This window comes from Pseudopipra pipra, chromosome 11, assembly GCF_036250125.1.
Source record: "Pseudopipra pipra isolate bDixPip1 chromosome 11, bDixPip1.hap1, whole genome shotgun sequence".
NCBI classification, from domain to species: Eukaryota; Metazoa; Chordata; class Aves; order Passeriformes; family Pipridae; genus Pseudopipra; species Pseudopipra pipra.
In genome coordinates, this window is record NC_087559.1 from 4,541,379 (window position 1) to 4,555,000 (window position 13,622).

The 13,622-nt window shown below is 41.8% G+C and overlaps 1 protein-coding gene across 17 annotated transcripts in view; it reads left to right on the plus strand.

Moving 5' to 3' along the window:
- FOXP1 (forkhead box P1) overlaps positions 1-13,622 on the plus strand; it is a 382,295-nt gene that overhangs the window by 327,055 nt on the left and 41,618 nt on the right. For all 17 annotated transcript variants that reach the window (XM_064667184.1, XM_064667183.1, XM_064667193.1 and 14 more), the window contains one exon: positions 8,259-8,363. In XM_064667184.1, coding sequence (XP_064523254.1) covers positions 8,259-8,363 — 105 coding nt within the window. The remainder of the gene's footprint in view (positions 1-8,258; positions 8,364-13,622) is intronic.

A 13,622-nucleotide genomic window follows, 5' to 3' on the forward strand; every position in this document is an offset into this window, starting at 1 on the left:
TTTTGTGTATACTCAAAAATAACATCACAATGGGCCCTTAAATACCATTTCATACACAGAGCACAATTTCCACAGCACAGGTGGTGCTAATATAGGACAGTCCCCTAGGCACTTGTCGCCAGGAGTTGTACAGCTTGTTCAGTGTCTGCATCCATATGGCAATCTGTCCCATTCATAGAAAGACATTGTAGCTGTGCCTGTGGGTGCTGTGGTCAATGTAGTGTAAAAAGTAGATTTTAACTCTCGGCAACCTATGTTCTGCTGTTTGTTTTATTGTAGAATCCAATTTATAACGTGGGGGAAGAAAAATCAGCTCAGAGCAAATTCCAGAACAATCTGGCTGGCTGGGGTTTGTGTTTATTCTTGGAGCGCATGGTTAATCAGCAGGTGCACAGCCCCGCGCGCTCTAATGAACAGTTTACAGGAAGTCTTGCTCGGAAGAAACATTTTCCTTGTTGTTTATACTGTGAATTAACTCAGAAGTTGCAAAGCTGTAAACGATGTTAGCTGGCCACGTATGTCGTGCAAGTCTGTTCCATACTTCTCTTTTTTTGGCTTTGCTTCCCACTGTTGCATGGTTTTCCCTGGGTGTGCGGTGCTCAGGAAGGATGCTGAGCCTCTCATGGTGTTTGCCCCTGAAAGGGGTAAATCACAGCAAAGAGGCTCTCTAAAAAAGGAGAGTGAAGCTTTAGTGTTGCCCAGTGGTTCAAATCTAAACACATGAACGTGATTTATGGCTGCTCTGGTATCTATCACTCCAATGCCAAGTGTTGTTCTGTTTTAGTGGGACTATTTGTTATACCTTTTAGTAAACACAAACAAATAGACCGCCTAGCACCTGCAGCAGCATATGATATTTACACTACCTGTATGATTCAGCACGCTTCCCTGGGGAAGCAGGCTTGTGTCCTCTCGATTTTTAGTGCTTTTTTAAACAGCATTCTTCCGAGGGAAAGCCTGTGGCAAAGAGAATGCAATGTTTTAACTGTATTTCTCCCTTGGAGTCATTATTTATCTTAATTATATTTTTATAAACATTTCCCCAAGGGCACTTTGCTGCTGCCACAGTGGGGTGGGGTGGGCAAAGGCCCCCCCAGTGAGCTGCCAGGCTGTGTGTGATGTGACAGTCACCTTCTGCGCAGGTTTTGTTGTGCCTGTGGGACAGGGGTGAAAAATACTGACGTGAATAATCCCTGTTAATCATATTTGTTGACGTATCACCGGTTTATATAAGAGTGGAAGACTTGCCTCAACTCTAAATGGAACAGAATAGAATTTTGTTGAACAAGAATAGATCTTGTTTCTCAGTGTTTTCTTTTACTATAAATTTAAATGTTACAACAGAATATAAATTACAGTAAAATAAGGTTGGCAAACAGGATCTTTGTACAAAGTATGTATGTACGTTGGTAATTTTACACCTCGGTCTCTGTGAAGTCCAAGGTCTAATCCTGTGTTTTTAAACTTGTGTGTGTTCTTAAAAGCGCTGCTGAATCAGGGCCAAAGCTTTGCCATTGCCACCTCCCTCTGCCATGCGAATTGGGTGTGTAAGAGGGATGGGATTGCTGTGCTGAAAGTCAGTGTAAAAAATAACAAACTGAAAAAAACCCCAGAACACCCCCCCCCCCCCAACCTCCAAAACCCATGAAAGTGGTTGGATCACATTTTTTTCCTAATTAAACTAAGATACTGAATCAATCCGTTTTCATCTGAATAAATTAGGAGACTGTTCAGAGAGGAATAAAATGAGATTTAGCAGGGATAAGTAGAAAGTAGCCCAGCTAGGAAATCAAAATTCCAAACTGCGGGTTTGACATGACACGTCAGCTGCTCAGCATCGGTTGTGTGGGAAATGGCTGAGGCATAATCGGGGTTGAGAAATTAAGGTGGGACACTCTGTGCCATGTCTTAGTTAAAAAGGTAAATGCAGTCATGGGAGGCATAAACATGCATGTTGCATCTGAGTCCTTCTTTTTTTTTTTCCTGTTCTACTTTATGCAGAACCAGTTAAACCACATTGAGTGTGATGTACAATTGGCCCCTCTCTTGCAGAAAGGATAAAGAGAAGCTGGAGCAAATATAGAGGAGAGCAGCTAGGATGATAAAGGAGTTGGAGGGAATAGGCTATGAAGACAGATTAAAGGGAATTAAAGATCTACACCCTGGAAAAATAGAGGCTCTAGGAGGATGTGATTATGGTATGTAAGTACATGAAGTGATGCTACAAAGAAGGAGAGGGAAAAAATTGTTCTCATTAGTTAGCAGTGCTGGAATTTAAAATCCAGCGTTTCAAATCGTGTGCGTCTGGGTATATTTGATGTACTTTTCACTACAGTACCTAAGCACAGGGTTGAAATAAAAAAATAAGAGTTTTAAATCATAGAGAAACTCGTTAATTCAAGTGCAGGAATGGAACTTGCATCTGAAATAAGTGGTGGATTTTTGGCAATGGGCATTTCTTTTAAATGCTCTAGAAATACATTTTAATTCCTCCAAGGAAGGGATGTAGGGCAGTGACTGTCCTGGAAGAGGGGCTGCCACTGGAAGGAGGATGTAGTAGTGTTAGAGTGCTGGAGGGTCATAACGTTGATTAATAATCCAAACCATCAGTGCACAGATCAAAACCAGAAGACGATGCATATAATTACCCAGTCAGGTTCTGCTCTTTGCAGTGGGGAGGGGGATAAAAAAGAAGAGGAATGCTAGCCAGATTTTGTCTTAGTCTTGCTGCAAATGCTCCAGCACACTCCTTGCAAACCAGGAATTTAGGGAATAGCACCACAAGAGGCATAAATGGAGGGCAGTGATTCAGGGTGCACAGCTGGCCTTGTGTTACAACAGCACTGCTGTTTTCTTTCTTATACTACAGGAGTACATAAGTTAGTGCACACTGATTAGAAGAGAGGATTTCAGCCTGTGGGCTGCAGTTTTAACCTGATTTGTCTTAAATTGGTGTAGTCATTTAAAATGTAATATACCACTCCTGTTACTTCCAATAGGACTTGATGTAAAACATGAGCTTCTTCTTGTCCTAGGTCTGGATGTGAACTAAAGTAGTGAGGAAGAGGAGAAATGTATCTCTTAAAAGCATCCAGAAATTTGCAAGCCAGTTCTAGAAAGAGCTGTCAGTGACCACACACATCAAATGCCACCTCTCTGGAAAGTCCACAGCCTTCTTCTAAGCTTTATTCAGACAATTCTCCGTTCAGATCACATACTTGTTTCCTGGGCATTTCCTGAGGCTTGGACAGGAGCATGAATATCTAGAAATAGTTCATTTCGATATATGGCTTAACACTTTAGTTGTTTTGTTGGGGTTTTAATTTTTTTTTTTAATTATTAGGTATGTTTTAAATTCACAATTTAGAGAGGAAAGAGGTACTAAGCCACTGTAGTAAGAGTTCGGAGGGATTTGCACCAGTGCGGCTTCTCTGCAAAACACATCTTTATTCAATTGATTTTGTCATGAAGGCAGGAACTTGCATTCGAGTACAGTTGGTACAAGAATTTAATCATTACTTCTTCTGTTTCGATTTTAAATCAAATATAGCAAGTGTTTCTGACTCAGAAAATCATGATTTTTTTTTTTAGCAACTTAATTCTGTCAGTGCTTTAGAGCTCACTGGGCAATCACAAATATGGGAGAGCCATGGTGGTTTCCAGTCGTGTGTCTCCTTCTGTACAGGACCAAAATTGTGGCATTTTGCCTTAATGGGTGTGCCATCCACATCAGAGCGAGGGGGAATGTGGTGTGAGACAGAGCCCCAGGCTCTTGCCTGGACTGTACATGGACATCGGTTTCATGGCAGCTGGCAAAGATGAGGTCACTTCCCATTGCCCCTGAGAAATAAAATAAAAGAGCAATTCTGCACTTTCTTAGGGTGCTGTGCTCAAACTCCTTCCAGGAGGAAAGCAGGAGACATGGTATTGATTTGTCAGTATGCAGGTGGCTCAGGCATGTTCTCTGCACCATTAGAACATGAGCAGATGCTTCATAACTGTAACAGAAAATCAAGAATGCTTCTCTGCATCACTGACTTCTCCCAGTGTTTTGGCAAAGATCATTGGCCCAAGCAGATGTGAAAGAGGGAGAGTGCAGTATGAAGTATGTCAGCATCATGAATATTTAAAATATGGTCCACTGTGTGGCAGAAGTACCAATACTGAAACCTCTGCTTAGCTTGATTTTATGTCCACCCATGACTTTTTAGCCAGCGTGTACAAGTGTGGTACCCAGTTCCACGTGGTTAGTAAGTGTAAGTTGAATTAAACCCTACAGCACAGGGGGCTTTCATGCTGGGGCTTTGGTCACTGCTTTCCCCAATACCCACCGTGTTCCCGTCTCTCTTTGGGGTGTACTGTCATTTTTACTCTCCATCAGGTCTTTGCTGTCTGTGGCTTCTTTGTCCCCTTGCTTTTGTGTCTCAGAGTGTGGGTCTTCAAGGATGCTGTAGCACAGCAGGTGTATTCCAAAAGATGAATGGCTGGTGTGTGCAAGTACCAGCTTCAGCGGCCATCCCAGTAGGATTAGGTGGTAAAATTGCTTCCAGACCCTCTGGAGATCCTTGGGGTTATGAAGCAACATAGGGTGAAGGAGGAGGAGGTAAAATTTCCTCTATCCAGCAAGCCCAGAGGAGCTGTGGAAGTGCCTGCCCCTTCTCCCCTCCCATCCGTACTGGAAACAGGGCTGGAGGCAGCAGAAAATGAGTGGACATTTATGCAGTTTTTAGCTTCCCACATGGGTTTTGTTACTCTGTCATATGTCACAAGTAAAATGACTTATGCAAGACATTTTACTTGCCAGAGTGTTCTTTGCTGTATTTTGATGTAATAATGCTGCACTATTGCATTATTTGGAAGTATTTTTTATGCAAATACCTTACGAAGAGGAGAAAACCCCACGTAGTCTTGATTTTTACATCATTTATTCCTTCACTACTTTGAAAATCATGTCTTGTTATAAAATCATTTCCACTAACTAGTGTTGCATCACCAGTACCCAACCATGAATATGCGTTCCTAGGAAGGAGAGGGTGACAGAAACAAACACCTACTCTAATGTGTCATTAGAAATCAAACAGACCTAAAACTTGCTTCTGCTTGCCAATGCTCAGATCTTCTAAAAGTCTGTCTCCGGCAGCGAGACCAGGGATGGATCCAGATTACAGAAGCTGTGCTTGCATGCGGGCAAAATATCAGTGAACAATTTCAGATCATAGGTTTGCATTGTGCCCACAAAGCTGTTTGTTTATGTACTGGATTAAAATCTTCTTTTTCCACCTCTATTTGCTCAAACAAAGTGAGTACTTAGATCAGTTAAACAGAGTTCTCCATTCATTCCCACTGGCTGTATCCTTTGTGCGTTACATCCGCTTCTGTATAAACTCGCTCTTTGTTTTGTTTTGAGGTGCTTCTTCAGGCTCTATCAGGGAACAAGTGGCAATCTATAATATCTTCAAAAGTGGGATGGATAAAATAGCAGTAATCTGATACTGACACATAAAGGTCACCGAAAGGCACCGCTGAAACCCCCCCCCCCCCGAGCAGGATGGGAGTCGCTGCCTGCGGAGGGGGCCGACGTTTGTCTTTCAGTACTGAAGGGTTTTTTTCTCTTTGAAATGTCTTATTTTTGTAAGTTGAAGTAGTTCCTCTGCTTGGTTGAATGGCAGTGGAAGCTCTGTGTAGGTGTTAAGCGTGTTACGCGTAGCGTCGTGTTAGCAAAGTGACCTTTTAAGTTCCCGTTTACAGTCAGCACCAGTCTTTATGGTTATTGACAGCACGAGGCTTTGACATCCTGAGCATCATTTATGGTTTGATATTGTCTTGGTCATTCCGTCATTTTGTTTGGACACAATACCAGGGTATCATGTCCTACATGGTTTGTCTTGTCTTGTGCAAGTTCCCTGGAAAGAAAAGAGATTTGCACTTGGATTTAAAAAATAAATACAAATCTCGGTAGGGCTCTTTCCGTTGACTTGGCCATGGCCTTTGGGCTCTCACAGAGAAACTTTAAAAAAACCCTGCTGGGGGTTTAAGCCATGTGACTCCTGTTGATATTATAATGAGATTTACAGTGCTTAAACCCCACGGGGGGGACTGACTCCTTACTTGGGACTGACTCCTTACTTGGTGTCACACGGCGTTCCTGCAGCCGTCCCGGGGTGGGTAAGGGTGGGGGAAATTCAAACGCTGCCTTTTTTTTTTTTTTTTTCCTGGATTCTGCCAAACACACTGAAATCGTAAGTCTCACATGTAGTCTTCATGGAATTTAATGGAGTGTTAACATGAAAGCCTGCTTTCTCACCCTTTGCCGTATCCAGGTATGGAAACAGATGATAAACCCCATTATCTTCTGATTTTTTCTGATGTGTACTGAGGATGTTTGACCATATGCCTGTCTGGCTTGGGTGGATGGTGTTCCTTCAGCCATCTTCCCTCTTTCTCAGCTGAGGAAAAGTGTGGTGTAGCATTTTTCTAATTTCCTTGCAAGGAATGCATCGGTCCCTTTGTTCTTTTAAAAACTTTACAGAGATTCTCCACATTTGAATGTTTTTTAAAAGACTGGTAAGTTAAACCAGTGTAATGTTCCTGTATAGAACAAGGCTTTTGTAAGGCTCTTCACCTGCAGTTGTTTTTTTAGGAAATTAACTTGCACATACATATAATTATGCTTGAAGAACTATTTGTAAACAGCAAAAAATAAGATATTAATGAAATAATGAATCAGATTCATGTAAAACTCTTAATACCTTTTCCAGTCAGTAAAGTTGGTGGGTTTTTTTTAATTAAAATAATTTTTAAAACCATCTTCAGTAATGTTCAGATTCTCATTGGGCCTAAAGTGAAAAGTGGCAGAATCTGGGAAAGAATTTCTCTTTTGACTTCTTTGCACTTGGGATGACATCTCAGGAGGGTTCAGTTTTCTTGCTACCCAATGCATCAGAAATAATGTAGGAACACAATTTTTGGTAGAGTGCACAGGCAGATAAAATTACAAAAGAAGAATAAACAGCATTTCCACGTGTGTAAAGGTAAAATGGCAAAAAGTAGGCTTTTATCCACAACGTTACCTGTGATCCAGGATAAAATAAGTCATAAAAACCACACCTAGATGCTGGTATGTGTTCATATCCTTTGTGTATGTTTGAAGTTCATAATACAGCACAGACATACTGTAGCAGAAAGATTTGATATGAAAAATAGATACGTGTGTGAGCATAAAATAGAGACTTCAATATTATTTTGACATTTTAGTTTTAAAGTCATCTAAGGTTATGGAAATCGTTGCAGAAAATAATTCCTTTCCTTAAGAAGTTTCCATGCAGAAGTTGAATAAAGAAGATATTTTAGAATATGGTTCATCAGTTAGTGCAACAGATACATTTCCCTGAGCACCACATGGCCCGGATCAAAGCGTCTCATGACTTGGATCAGTGCAGCCAAATCATTACGTATTGATTGGAATCCCGCTGAAGGATTAACCCCTTAGTGCTCATAGGAATTTTTTTCTTTAACCCTGGGTTCAGTAGTTGGGAGGCTCTGTGACGTTCCTGCCAAATCTCAGCAAGGTTAATAGCCCCCACTAACCGCTCGTACTGAGGAACCCTTTGACTGCATGGTTCCTGTTTTTTATGGCGAATTTTGCATTTGAAAATACGTCTTATGTCTTTCTTGGTATATAGGGGGGCTGTACTTGTGCAATGAAACAGCCTGTAGGAGAGGGAAAAAAAAAACCAAACCAGAAAAAAACGCCAATCCAGTAAATAAATAACGTGGTGGGAAAGCTAAGGCTGAAAACTTGATGCTTTTCCTCTTTCTTTAATGATGAGGAAAGCCTCAGGTCCAGCTGTATTGTGCTGTAAGGATACAGTGCTGTATGGAGATGACTTCTCTTCCTGATGAAGTTGAATTGTAAAAATGCGATGTTCATAAATTTCTTAGCTAAGTACCAAGTACGATATTAAGCAGGTTTGTCAAATGATTTCTCCCCTGTCCATGTTAATTTAAATTCTTCACAAAGCTTTTAATTAATGAATGAAATGTAGAACGGATAGCTAAGTAAGAAGGGCACGTTTCACACTGCAAATGGTGTTTGATTCTGTTTGGAAAAACCATGGGCAGAGTCAGGTGGGTACCGTGAGATGTCAGGGATGTTTCAGGATCTGTTGTTTGCTGCTCTTTGAGAGTCTTTGTGAAGATGAATTGTGACGGTACCTCCAGTTATACCACTTTTTCTCTTTTGTCTTTCTCTCCCCCAGTTTATCCCACGAGGAGCACTCACACAGCCATCCGCTCTACGGACACGGCGTATGCAAGTGGCCGGGCTGTGAAGCAGTATGTGAAGACTTCCAGTCATTTCTAAAGTAAGGATGGTTTTATTGGTGCTTGCATTGTACAGGAAGCATGCCCTGAAATTTTGTGTGCTGTCACTCACCCTGGGCCTGATGCAAAGCCCATTGAAGTCAACAGAGAGCTCCTTTTCACTTCAGTGGCTTTTGGATCAGGCTCAAGAACGTTTTAACAGGGGATAGTAAATTAGCCCCATGGGGAAGTTATGGTCTTGCTCAGTGTGTTACTATAAAATAGTGTTTGCAGTTCCGCAGCTTTTCTTTTTATTTTATTTAAATAACTTTTAAGTTGCAGTATCGATCATGTAAACAATACAACCTTGATTTAACCTTGATTTCACTTTAATTTAGAAGTCTAGTCTTAAATTAACTCCATAATTGAACAGAGGATTGCAGAACATCACGTGAAATTTAATTTATGTCAAATAAGTAACTAATGAACAAAGTCTACACTACTAAAAATAAACTATAATTATATTAATTGGGCCCCTGCAGTTTGCTGCAGACCTTTTCCTTGCTGCCAAAGAACACAGTTTTACACGTTGCATAAACAGTGCATTATGGACTAGGCCATGGCAGTGCATGCATCCCAATGTGGGGAAGGACCCCAGAGCTCTAATAGCTTACACATGGCTGCTCCACAGCTAAACCATCAGCCTCACCCCTCCAAGCTGGAGCAGAGACTGTTCCCATCACAAAAGAGTTCTCTGTCTGGGTAAGACACCAGGTAAACACACATTTTGGGTGCAACCAGGTTCTCGAAGGTTCGGTCACTGATCTTTTCTCAAGTACTATGGCTGGTCAGTTGTAAGATGACCAAAGACCAACCACCCAGGCAATGTTTATGATTTAAATTCACAAAGGGACAAATCCTGCCCCAATTAGAGTAGTCATTTCATGGAATCAGTCCATGTAAACATATGGGATTCTTCAGATTGAATAAGTAGATTTAGTCCCAAAAGGTTCAGCTGTACCTGTCCTTTCTGGGGTGGTTTCCTGGATTTTTTTGTGACGGAGGGAAGGGTGACAGCAAGCAGAGGATGTTTGTCGGGTGATGTTATATGATCCAGGTAGGGCTTTGCTCTCAGAACAGAATGAGCCAGTTCTGATTCCACTGGCAAAACCCTCCTTAGTTGGAGCAGCACCGGTCCTGCTATAAACATATGGTACAACTAAGGAATGGTACAGTGATGAGAAGGTTCTTGTTACAAGAGGGTTACGAAATAAGAAGGTGCTAGTCATAGATTTCCATGAAGGGTGGCCTCTTTCCTTGTAATTCATCCTTTTGCTCACTTAAGTGAAATAAACGCTAATCTTGCCATACTTGCCAGCTCATTCATGTTCATATGCCATACTATAGCATTTAGACCTTTAAAACAATTCTCATTTTTATTGCTGTTAGCGCAAGGGAAAGGTGCTGTGGTAGCCTGAGATACCAGAATAACGTGTGGTCACATCTGGTCAGACTAGGCCTCCTTTGCTGCCTGTGCTAGTCCCGTGTTCCAGATGAGAGCTGTTGTTTCAGCAAGATTACAGAGCAATGGGCTGATTGACATGGCCATGCACAGAGAACACAGCCCTTAAGTCACAGAGCATGGGTTGAAGCAAGGCTGGTTCTTATATGGTGTTTTGGAGATGTTTCAGTAAGTAGGCCCAGTCCACCAGTTCACCTGGAGGAGATACTTGGAGCAGTCAGTACTTAGGAATAACCTGGAAACTGTTGCTGGCCCAGGCTGGACTTTGGCTCTGTCAGTTCTAGTTCTTCAGTCACTCACTTATCATCAGTCTTTTCTTCCCCATCGGAACCATACAACAAAAGTATTCTGTGTGAGTTTCTTGAACCCGTTGGCTCATGTTAATTTTCTCATTATCCAAATTCTAGAGTGTCCAGACAAAGTCTTATTGTTCCAAGAGATATTTAATCCAGAACAAATGCAGAAATGAATGTCCATGAGCAGTGTATTGACACTGTTAGGAAGTGAGTGTTGCTTCATAAAATGATAGCGTAGCCTTCCATGTCTCCCATGGAGCGGCCTTAAAGTTATGTTGCCATTTACCAGAATTTATTACTCAGTGAAAAGATAACAGGTAGATGCTTGAAGTTTCTTTCTGATACTTGAATAATCTGTGAAGCTCTTTTGACGGTCCCCTCAAGAGAAAAGCTCTTGTTTACCAAGTGAAATACAGCCCGTGTATCAATTGAGCATTGCTTAATTTCACTTACCTTGGTGAAAAGGCAGAGAGAAGTTGTATGTGGAATGAAAGCCCTGTATGCCAATAAAGTGATTCTTCAGTTAAAGGAGAAAAAAGGACTCGCAGGTCTAAAACATGGTTCATTTCTTTTCCTCCTGAGGAAGAAATATCATAACTGTTGGTAAATCAAAACCAGAGATTTGACACTCTTCTGTGATCGTTCTGTAGTGTTTGTTCCCAAGGTGAGGTACACCACAGGGCCCTTGATTTCAAAGATAAATACTGTACAAATAACGATCCTAGTTGTCTTTCACTCACAGCCAACAGGAGGATGCTTATCAGAACCAGCAGATACACGGGCTATTGTGTGCATTTATTTCCCTATTTCTTTTTGAAATAAGTTGCAGTTTTAGCATCGTTGTGTTGTGGGTTTTCTTTTTTTTTTTTTAATCCATCAGCCATTGGTTATCATGTGATGTGGTATCAGTTAGAGCTAACTGATAGCAGCAGGGGCTGCTGCTCTGCCTAATGAAACAGCAGCACCCTGCATGCTCCAGAATACTCCCTGAGCCTAAAACCAAAAACAAGTCCAGTCTCACGGCAGTGACCCCGTGGCCTCTGCCAAGCTGCAGGGAGCAAGGTGAGGGCTGGAGGGTGCACACGTGTCTGGCGTGTTAACCAGGGCCTGTCTCGCAGGCAGCAGCGAAAGGAGCAATTAGTAGCACAGAGCGACTTTCCTTCAAAATTGACTATATCCTTGATTTCATTTGCATGTGTTTAAAGACCGTTGCAGATAGAAATAGATACCCCTTATACAGCAAGTTGTTCAGGAAATCCCTGCTGGAGGGAGGGTGGTTTATTCAGCAGAGTATCCAGGGCAAAAAATGAAGGAGAAGGCTGATTAGGATTTTATCCCTCCACACTTCTAATTTTTATTTTTTAATTTGATTGTGCGTTAGATGTGCTTAATACTGACTGTACCATTTTTAAATCAAATATATTCTTTAAAAGAAGGACACAGACCTTTGGAGAGATCTGGCAGTCCTGCGTTGCAGTGATGCTGGTAATCTGCTTCATGTGCATTTAACTTTGATGAAACGAAGGGGAGTTTATGTGAAAGAAACTACTAAGTGCACTCTGTAATGTTTTCACAAGTGTTTTTATCATGGTAACATCTTGTTTACTTTAGTTGCCTGCCTAAAACTACTTGGAACATGTTAAGAAAACATTTCGAGAAAGCTTCTACAAAGAGGCTTTTGTTTAGCAGCAACTGTGAGACTGCTCAGCTCACAAAGGTGTTAACTTTCAACCCCTTAAGCACTTCCACATGAAATTCCAGCAACTATGTTTGTGGTTTTGGAAAAACAAAGTGTATATTAAAGAAACCAGGTATATGCTAATACATGTTGAAGTAGGCCGGAAATCGTAAATTGTTTCAAAGGCATTAATTGCGCTCGTTTGCATGGCAGAGCGTTCTGCAGTGAAATCATCCGCACGGCGCAGACCTTTTAATCAAACGGGTAGTGAGGGCAGGGGAAAGGCTGGGCTTTGGAGGTGGGTTTTTTTAGATTTTTTTAACTCATGGCAGGGCCGGCTGGGCTCTCCCCGGCTGTGGAGCGGCGATGGGGAGGTGATGGGGAGGGGGATGATGCTGAGGATGCTGCGCGGGGATGCGGCGCTGGTCCTGTCCCGTGCGGGGGGACCCGCTCGCCCCCCGGGGATGCTCCTCACAACCAGCTGATTCTCCGAGCCCGCCACGTATTGGGAAGTTGCCGTTCAAATGTCGGCGTTCCCGTTTCTTTTACAGCCTCCCGATTAACCCCCGTGACAGGGCAGGGGGGCTCGGGACCCCCGCGGCGGCGGCGGCGGAGGCCGGGGTGGCCCAAATCCCACAGTGCCCTCTAGTGCTCCCGGGAATGCTGCTGGCGGGAGAGGCACCGGAGAGCATTCCCGGGAGCAGCATCCCCGGGAGAGCCCCGGTCCCTCCCCTCTAGAGCTGGGGAAGCAGCAGGCCAACTCAAACTAACCCCTTAATTTTTTTATTTCATTATTTTTTAATTATTAATTCAGTATTTTAATTTTCATGTTTATTTTTTATTATTTTAATTTTTATCCTATTATTTTAATTCTGTTACGTGTTTTGTTATGGGTTTTTTTGTGTATTTACCCTTTATTGTCATTATTCTATTTTTATTTACTTTCTTACTTTAACTTATTTCTATTTGATTTTCATACACATTGCGCACACACACACACACACACAGATATATATGAAATACTTCTTCTCATGGCTTATACGTAGTGAGGCACATTGCCTTGCATTATCCCCTTTTTTCTCTCTTAAAGGTGCACTTAGTTTATGTTTCCCATTATAATTTCCGGTGTGTAATCAGAAAGCGTTCCTTAAGAGACAAGGATCATCTTTGTTTCATACTTTTATTGACACTGTCTACTGTATTACTGCGATGTCTAAATGGTAAAATTTATTATTAGCAATAGTGTCACAAAAGTCTGAGACAGCGATTTTCCTTTCAATAAAAGTAGTTAAAAACCTTTTAGAAAATCCATAATTTTGATTGCTGGTACTTCATAAATGTATAACTGGTACTTTTTAGCTGTCTCTTTAGGGAAAAATGAGTTTTATCACCTGCAGTACCTGGGTTAATGAAATTGTGTGTTGGAATTTAGCCAGAATGAAAGATGAGATCATTCGGTGGCACTAATATTGGCAACAGGTCTCATAAAAAGGTTTGACTCTTTTTAGAGAATTATCATTAGGGCTTTTTCTTTTTTTGAGGATGGGGGAGAGATTCAAGTTATTTGTCATTTTCGAAGTTTCTGTGGTCCGAAGATTTTCATCTGCTGTAATATCCCAAACACAGTGACCTAAAAGCCTCCACCAAGGCCAAGAGAAACACAACAGTGTCCATCAGTGCCTAGTAAAGGAATTTACTTGCTTCAGATTTCAGCTCCAGTTCCTGTTTCAGCCCTTTAAAAATCACGACTCTCAGCTCAAATCTGAAATAACGCTGCTCCTTTCTCATGGTCCTCCGTGTTTGATTGTTTGTGGATATTAGCTGT